The following is an 8,796-nucleotide window of genomic DNA, read 5'->3' as shown; positions in this document are numbered from 1 at the left end:
TAAATATATGAAAATCATATATTTTGAACTGCGGTATTTGATACGTATGATGGACGATCCTCGCAGTAGATAGCGCTATTTGAGCAATAGCGAAATTCAGACCTGAAAAAAATCAGGCCTGTACGGGACTCGAACCACTGACCTCTGCGATACTAGTGCAGCGCTCTAACCAATTGAGCTAACAAGCCAACTGAGAGCAGGCCGTTAAGTTGATTCGTAATGAACCCGTGAAAGTGATAAATGAGATAGAATAAATATATGAAAATCATATATTTTGAACTGCGGTATTTGATACGTATGATGGACGATCCTCGCAGTAGATAGCGCTATTTGAGCAATAGCGAAATTCAGACCTGAAAAAAAACCAGGCCTGTACGGGACTCGAACCACTGACCTCTGCGATACTAGTGCAGCGCTCTAACCAATTGAGCTAACAAGCCAACTGAGAGCAGGCCGTTAAGTTGATTCGTAATGAACCCGTGAAAGTGATAAATGAGATAGAATAAATATATGAAAATCATATATTTTGAACTGCGGTATTTGATACGTATGATGGACGATCCTCGCAGTAGATAGCGCTATTTGAGCAATAGCGAAATTCAGACCTGAAAAAGATCAGGCCTGTACGGGACTCGAACCACTGACCTCTGCGATACTAGTGCAGCGCTCTAACCAATTGAGCTAACAAGCCAACTGAGAGCAGGCCGTTAAGTTGATTCGTAATGAACCCGTGAAAGTGATAAATGAGATAGAATAAATATATGAAAATCATATATTTTGAACTGCGGTATTTGATACGTATGATGGACGATCCTCGCAGTAGATAGCGCTATTTGAGCAATAGCGAAATTCAGACCTGAAAAAAAACCAGGCCTGTACGGGACTCGAACCACTGACCTCTGCGATACTAGTGCAGCGCTCTAACCAATTGAGCTAACAAGCCAACTGAGAGCAGGCCGTTAAGTTGATTCGTAATGAACCCGTAAAAGTGATAAATGAGATAGAATAAATATATGAAAATCATATATTTTGAACTGCGGTATTTGATACGTATGATGGACGATCCTCGCAGTAGATAGCGCTATTTGAGCAATAGCGAAATTCAGACCTGAAAAAAATCAGGCCTGTACGGGACTCGAACCACTGACCTCTGCGATACTAGTGCAGCGCTCTAACCAATTGAGCTAACAAGCCAACTGAGAGCAGGCCGTTAAGTTGATTCGTAATGAACCCGTGAAAGTGATAAATGAGATAGAATAAATATATGAAAATCATATATTTTGAACTGCGGTATTTGATACGTATGATGGACGATCCTCGCAGTAGATAGCGCTATTTGAGCAATAGCGAAATTCAGACCTGAAAAAAATCAGGCCTGTACGGGACTCGAACCACTGACCTCTGCGATACTAGTGCAGCGCTCTAACCAATTGAGCTAACAAGCCAACTGAGAGCAGGCCGTTAAGTTGATTCGTAATGAACCCGTGAAAGTGATAAATGAGATAGAATAAATATATGAAAATCATATATTTTGAACTGCGGTATTTGATTTTTTTCAGGTCTGAATTTCGCTATTGCTCAAATAGCGCTATCTACTGCGAGGATCGTCCATCATACGTATCAAATACCGCAGTTCAAAATATATGATTTTCATATATTTATTCTATCTCATTTATCACTTTCACGGGTTCATTACGAATCAACTTAACGGCCTGCTCTCAGTTGGCTTGTTAGCTCAATTGGTTAGAGCGCTGCACTAGTATCGCAGAGGTCAGTGGTTCGAGTCCCGTACAGGCCTGATTTTTTTCAGGTCTGAATTTCGCTATTGCTCAAATAGCGCTATCTACTGCGAGGATCGTCCATCATACGTATATATTTCCATTGTTAAAAGATTTTTCCGATTGGTCTTTTTTACGACTAACTAATCTATTCTATTCTTCTCTATGATATTGTATTACAAATCTAGTTCTTCATCTCTATCTCTCTGGTGTCTCTCGGTTTTTCTGTAAGGCAATTTGTCAACGTAATTCCTTTGGGCAGAGTTGGTTTTCTAGTTTAATGAGAACTTTTATCTCTACAATGGCTGTGCAGAAATAAACATGGCAACTTCAGTTTTATTTTATTCCAGCCAAATACAGTTTTCCACGAAAGATCAAGATAGTGATCTATATAATGCCAGCTGTTCCCAACTCTTCAAGAGGGGCGTGGTGGTAGAGTAACTGTCATGGTTCCAATCTGAACGGATTGTACCTCAATGGCCGACATGCCTCCTATGCTAATGGTGTCAACTGGAGCACCTTCAGGGGCCAATACTACTCACTAAAACGCACTGAGTTGAAAGTAAAAACCAAGGAATAAGACAGTTTCGCAGGATGACAAATGCATGATTTTACGTATGGTGACATAATTGAAACGATCTTTTTCTCATAGCTTTAGTGGATCAATCTTGACCGACTGATAGTTTTAGCAAAGCAGATATATGGCATAAGCTGTAGTTGTCATTCCCTTGGATGTGCGCCGACGATGGTTTCGGTGTCCGGTTCGCATCCTTCCCTAGTATGCTTCTAGTTACTTAGTTAAATTTCGTAATCGTTCTTTTCCGGCGACCAATATTCATGATTTATTCATTTTATTTATTCACTTAGCGTGTGTTACCGAATTAGATTTTTAAAGAAAGCTTCAAGTTATTGATCGGCTTAAGCTCACGCACAAGTCCTCAGGAACAAGGTTGTGCCAGCTTTTATATAGAGAGACAATGAACATGGACGAAATGTGTGTTAACTTATTCAGGCTCCAGTTTAGACTAAACTCTGTGTTTTGTGAATCAAATTTTCAAACCAAGCAGTCAAATATTCCTGGATCTGTTGTGTATCAACAACTTTGGGACATTTCTTTACAACTGGAGCGGAAATCAGCTTCGCCATCCTCCTTGTCAGCCCTCCCTGTAAATGAATTCTTCATTTGGCCTTAGTCTCTCTCCTGTTATTATAATAAGCAAACTCCAATGCTAAAAAAAAAATGTTTGTCGGTATTTGCCACGCGAAATTTATTTGCAAAATACAGGAGGCGCCAACTTACGCCCACGTGGCTGTAGCTCAAGCCACTTATGCACTCAGCCATTATTTATCGCCGGAGGGTGGGGGGGTAGGAGCAGTCAGAAGAATTTGAGGGGATTGCACGCCTAGAGAGCTGTTTACGCTGCTTTCGTTTGTCTCATTTGCATTATCGGCTGTCGAGATGAGTAAGCGACATTAATTAGATCTGGTCGGGGAAACCAAAATATGCGGATCCCGAGGAAGAGAATTAAGTCAATTGTTAGCACTGACTTTCTTCCAAAATTTTCGTTCAGGAAGACGATGTCATTGGAGGCAACGAAAAGTCTACGAGAGGATTAAAGTCATGGCCTGCGAGCGCGCCCCAGTTATCTGCACTGCATGAAGCGGGACAATTACAGACGGGGTGGGGAGAGGTTTGCCGAGGGTCTGGAACTCTGTCAAAACACCAAAATTAAATCAAAGTTTCCTTCAGGTGTGTGCGTCCAGTTCAATAAAAATCTGACCCCTAACTTAAATGTACAATTGCAAGTACCAAAACATTTTAGCGGGAACTGGTAACGACGGATGACTTAGGAACACCTTTGATTTACCTTCACTCTCCTTCTTTACAATAACGTAATTTGTGTATTGATTGTTTTCTTTTCGCTTAATTGAAATTACAACAAGTTAACGATTAATAATTAAGAATGCGAAGTTGAAAACTAAAAACTGCGATAAACATCAACCACTGAGAGATTCCGAGGCATCTAAGTAAGAGACTCCGAAACATGTATCTGATTAATCCACTTTTAGCGTCCTTAGCAATTACTTTTACATGCGGAGACCCTCGAATAATAACACCTGTCTTCAGGGCGGTTAACTTTGCCAGAGAAATAAGGGGACGACGTCTTAATGGAAGTGTTATTAGAGAAATAGAAGTGGATTCAGAGGGTCTATGTCGACTGCAGTGTGTGGAAGAAAGTTCATGCGTGTCCTACAACTTTGGATCCAGAACAAATAAGAAGTTTAAATGTCAACTAAGCGACTCTGATCGCTTCACTAACTTCAAGAATTTCACCAAAGACAACGAATTTCTGTACAGAGGAGTGATGGTAAGAAATTCTGAATATCATTTTCTAGAACGAAGCAGATAAGCTTTATATTCCCTTTATAATAAACTTGACTTTGCAAAAGTGTTCGCTGAAATAATGTGTAAATTTTTGAGTCTTTCAGGATTCTACTGAAACAACTTCGGATTAAAAAAGAAAACTCAAACCTCCTCGCCCTTTAGTGACGGGAAAAAAAATTATATAATTTGTAAAACAAGGACAGTGTAATCAACTGTGTTACTAAAACCATATATTCTCAATATTCTCAGGTAAAATTGGAAGATAAGGATTCGTTCTAAGAATATAGTGGAAAGAGAATATCAAAGATGGAATAAAACTCCTTGAAGAGTTGCTTTTTAGTTCTTTGATCGCAAATTTAAGTTTTAGCTTAGTTCTAATTATGTGAGAGGTAAGCATCTGCAGCACACAAAAACTTTTCAATTATTTAAATTGCGGTAGAATTTCCTTTTTTCTTAGGAAACAGTCCATATTGATGTTTTTCTTAAGCAAGCGTATTACAAAAAGATTGTTTTTCTGTGAGTTCATTAAAGTTTTAAAGGTATAATATATTTGCTATTGTGATTGTAACGTTAACTTTGCTAAAGAAAAATATATCTTTTACAAAGCTCATGTAGAAAATGCCCTCTGTTATTTTTTTACTGATCAGTTGATAATACATATCTCACAATTGTCTGTATTTGACTCTGAGAATAATTCATCAGCGAACTTGTTGGCAACTAAAGAATAATAGGGGTCCTTCCTTATTAACGTAACTGCATCCATAGAAACCTCGTGGTGAATCCTAAGAATCAAAATAATATTTTTGAGTTTTTATAATCAACTCACCCCCAGGTGTACATGCACTGTCGGCGATATTCGAAACAAACCAAGGAAGGGCACAACGAAAGCATAAGTTTACCAGGTTAATTTAGATTTACTTTGGAAAAAATAATTGCGTTATGTATCCTTTTGTCTAGGTTATTTACGTGCTTTTCAACAATTTGAGCCACTTCTGTCTTTCTGATACTACTGCTTCCCCTTTCATCAACAGAGACGTTATATTCAGTTTCTTTTCAGCTCACTGGTAAATAGAATTCAGAACAATTAGGTGATACTCGATCGTCCTTGTGCGAGAAGACAAGAACGTCCAACCATTTGCAGATATCATAGCAAAGGCGTTACAATCCCCTCAGTTAATTTAAAACACTGAGTGTTAGTCCGGTCAGCAATCTTTGTGTTGGCCGGTTTAGAAGCTTACAATTCAATCTGAAAAATGAAACAGGTGCAATTTTAAAAGTCTATCAAACAATCAATCTATGGGAAACCTTTGTTGCAGTAAAATTAATCAGTTGTTTTTGTTTCGACAGAGCGATTGTGAGGTCAATTCTTCCCTTTGTGCAAAAAACGAAATCTGTCTTCCCAATTATAAAGACAACACTGCAGAATGCAAATGTCGTTATGCATCTGGATATACTGGAAAACCATGCGGTAAGTATTGTGGCTGGCGCTTTCAATAATTTTCGACTCTCTACTGATAGAATGCATGTTTGGAACAGAATCTTCTTAATACGAGGTGCTTTGCTCACTTCAAAGTTAACTTGATCTGCAACTGGAGGCTTCCTTAAAGTAGAATTTTTCACATTGTTATCACTTGGTCAAATTTCCTAGTCGATCTTTCTTACTATTTTTGGATACACCGAATTAGGATACCATTTTTATTAAGAAAACGAAAGGTAATGAATTTTGAGTTGAGTTGCGAAATAACGAAAGTTGTCCCTCGCTTTTTCAAGAGCGTAAGACGATACAAAAATCTAGGTCTCCTGTGGGAACAGAGAATCCGACTGGTGAGCTTCAAGGTAAGCCACTGCTGTGTTCATAATCATCTAACAACAAATCTTGCAAACAGTAAAGATCCTGAATTACCGCATCAGCTCTCCTCGCAATGCTTTATCAAAAAAGTGTAATCAACCTTATGATTTATTTCTGTTACGCATACGGCAGAAGCACAAAGCTGCCAGCAGCTCCTTAAAGATGGCGTCACATCCAGTGGAGTGTACACGATCAATCCAGATGGAGGCAAACCAATTCAAGTGTTGTGTGACATGGCCACGGACGGTGGAGGTTGGACCGTTTTTCAGAGACGTTTGGACGGCTCCGCTGACTTCGATCGTGACTGGAAAACTTACAAAGACGGGTTTGGAAATCCGATCGGCGAGTTCTGGCTCGGAAACGACAATCTTCACCGTTTGACAGCCGCTGATGACGTCATGTTGAGAGTTGACTTGGAAGACTTTGAAGGGAACATCACGTACGCTAAGTACGCCACTTTCGATGTCACAGACGAGGCAGAAAACTACACGCTCACTCTTGGAGGATATACTGGCGAGGCCGGTGACTCCTTCAAATATCATAGGTACGCAAAACACAAATTTTCAGGGCCTTTTTCACACGTAAAAGTTGGGAAACTGGGAACTGTAACAAAAGCAAATGACCTTCTACAAGCCAATAATTGTAAAGTACTTCCTTCCCTAAAACATTGATTAATATAAAACACAAAAATATTGAAATAAAGCCAAATAACACTCATAAGTAAGTCTGACATCTTGTTATTTGTCTTTCTGTTCTCTTTCTACATGTTTCTTTTTTTATTTGTAATGAAAGTCATTTCATAATGTTCTTCATTTGTAAATGAAGATTGTCACTGTAAATTTCCTTTATAGTGACAATCAGTTTTCCACCAAAGATCGAGATAATGACCAGTCAACAGTATGGCACTGCGCAGATACACATGGAGGAGGCTGGTGGTTTGATAACCCTCAGTGTGTTCAATGCGATCTTAACGGTTTGTATAACGTTATCAACGGCCAAGCAGGGGTTATCTGGCAGGCCTTCCGAGGCCTTTACTATTCACTCAAACGGTCTGAAATGAAAATCAAGCCCAAGGATCAATGATGTGTACATATGTGTGCTTCCATTATCTTATTACTGATTTACTAAAAGCTTCTGCAAGTTCACTTACAATACCAACTTTATTGACATTCCAATAAATACGTATGATGCACGATCCTCGCAGTAGATAGCGCTATTTAAGCAATAGCGGAAATCAGACCGGAAAAAAATCAGGCCTGTACGGGACTCGAACCACTGACCTTCAAATATATGATCTTCATATATTCATTGTATCTCATTCCAATAAATGGCTTTTCAAAGCCAATTTACAAAAACTAAAAAATTCACAGAGATATATATATATATATATAAACGATCACCTTTCAATCAACTTCCAACTTAAACTTTCGATTTTATCATTCATCAGTAAATTTCTGTATCCAGATAAACTTGACCGTCTTTTTAAAAGTAGTGATATTTACAATAGATTTTAAAGAAGTGTCTAAAGTCTAAAGTCTCAAAGACTTTCGTTTACGACTGTAACTTCAACGGGAGAAATTAAAATAACACGGCTCTTATAGAGTTGATCGAACTTAGCATAATCATTGACAATGATTCTGAAAAATGAAAGCTGCAACCAACATCTCCACTTATGCACCTTTCATTAGTGGCAGGTATAAGTACCTAAAAATAAAAACAAGCAAACAATTTCAGGCGTGGTAAAACTAGAGTGACCAAGTCGAGATTACTGTTAGTCACGTATAACATTTGTTGAGAAAGTGTCGCGAGTTTTAAGGACCAATCATAGGGAATAGTGAAGCAAACCAATGTAACCCCTGATCTCTTTTGATACTCAATTGAACATCGCTCTAATTAAACTTTTCGATTTAGTCCCTTTATTTGTCTCTTCCACTAACTCTGTTTCATGGAATAGACAACAGGATTAAGTTGATTCCTCAGAAAAAATAGTTAAAGAACAATTTTTCCAAACTTTCCTTAAATGTTCCCTTCCAACGTCTATTTCGAAATATACATATAAAACGACAGTTCACTGTGCTTGTTTCAGAGATGACGGGCCTTTAAGGTTAAAATTTAATTTGCATCATCGAGTAAGAGGCTTCGTGAACCCTTTTCGCTATATCTTTTTTCCCTCTGATAAACATTTTTTTAATATCTCCAATTTAAAGAGGACTATTTGTGCACCAAAATTACGCAATAAAAACTATAGGTCACCTTGCTCGTTCAAGATGCAATGACTATCTTGCTTCTCTTCCTTGTCCATTTCACGCACAACACCGCTTTGATTAAATTGAATTAGCATAAGAAAAGCATTAGCTTAAATATATTTTGCTTAAGGTCAATAGAAAAATCACACTACATTGGCATATATGACAATCATTTTGATATGTTTTGTTCCTGGTTTAACATTGATTTCCATGTAACATCTGCGTTAAAAATACAATAAACAACGTGAAAATGAAATAAAGGATGTCAGTTTCGTTTCATTTACTTTCAATTTAAATCATTAAACTTCCTGGTGCTCTTGATTCAAGTAAATCACGCCGCTATTTTAAATATTTTCGTTAAACCTGTTTTGTTTCGCCCTCTTCCGTACGGTGAGCCAATGTATTTACTCTGACGAATAGCTAACACTCGAAACGTCAGCTTTACTGACTCTTTAAAGTGCTTGGCCATTTTAAATTGTCAATTCAGCGTATAAAACCAATTTATCTGATCATAACCTTGCCAAGTAAAGCTGTGGG

The 8,796-nt window shown here is 38.1% G+C and overlaps 1 protein-coding gene and 1 pseudogene across 1 annotated transcript; both read left to right on the top strand.

Annotated features, from left to right (window-relative positions):
- The window catches only part of LOC111346128 (microfibril-associated glycoprotein 4-like), an 8,904-nt pseudogene extending 6,044 nt beyond the window's left edge, over positions 1-2,860 (top strand).
- A 286-nt stretch (positions 2,861-3,146) lies between these two features.
- LOC111333572 (microfibril-associated glycoprotein 4) lies at positions 3,147-7,932 on the top strand. Its single transcript, XM_022939177.2, has 4 exons — positions 3,147-4,147; positions 5,512-5,632; positions 6,146-6,557; positions 6,865-7,932. The coding sequence occupies exons 1-4, from the start codon at positions 3,824-3,826 to the stop codon at positions 7,094-7,096; spliced, it is 1,089 nt and encodes a 362-aa protein (XP_022794912.2). The 5' UTR covers positions 3,147-3,823; the 3' UTR covers positions 7,097-7,932.
- Positions 7,933-8,796: the final 864 nt, after the last annotated feature.

The sequence above is a fragment of the Stylophora pistillata genome, chromosome 1 (genome assembly GCF_964205215.1).
Source record: "Stylophora pistillata chromosome 1, jaStyPist1.2, whole genome shotgun sequence".
NCBI lineage: Eukaryota > Metazoa > Cnidaria > Anthozoa > Scleractinia > Pocilloporidae > Stylophora > Stylophora pistillata.
The sequence above is the reverse complement of the archived record's forward strand: the minus strand, read 5'-3'. Positions and strand labels throughout refer to the sequence as shown.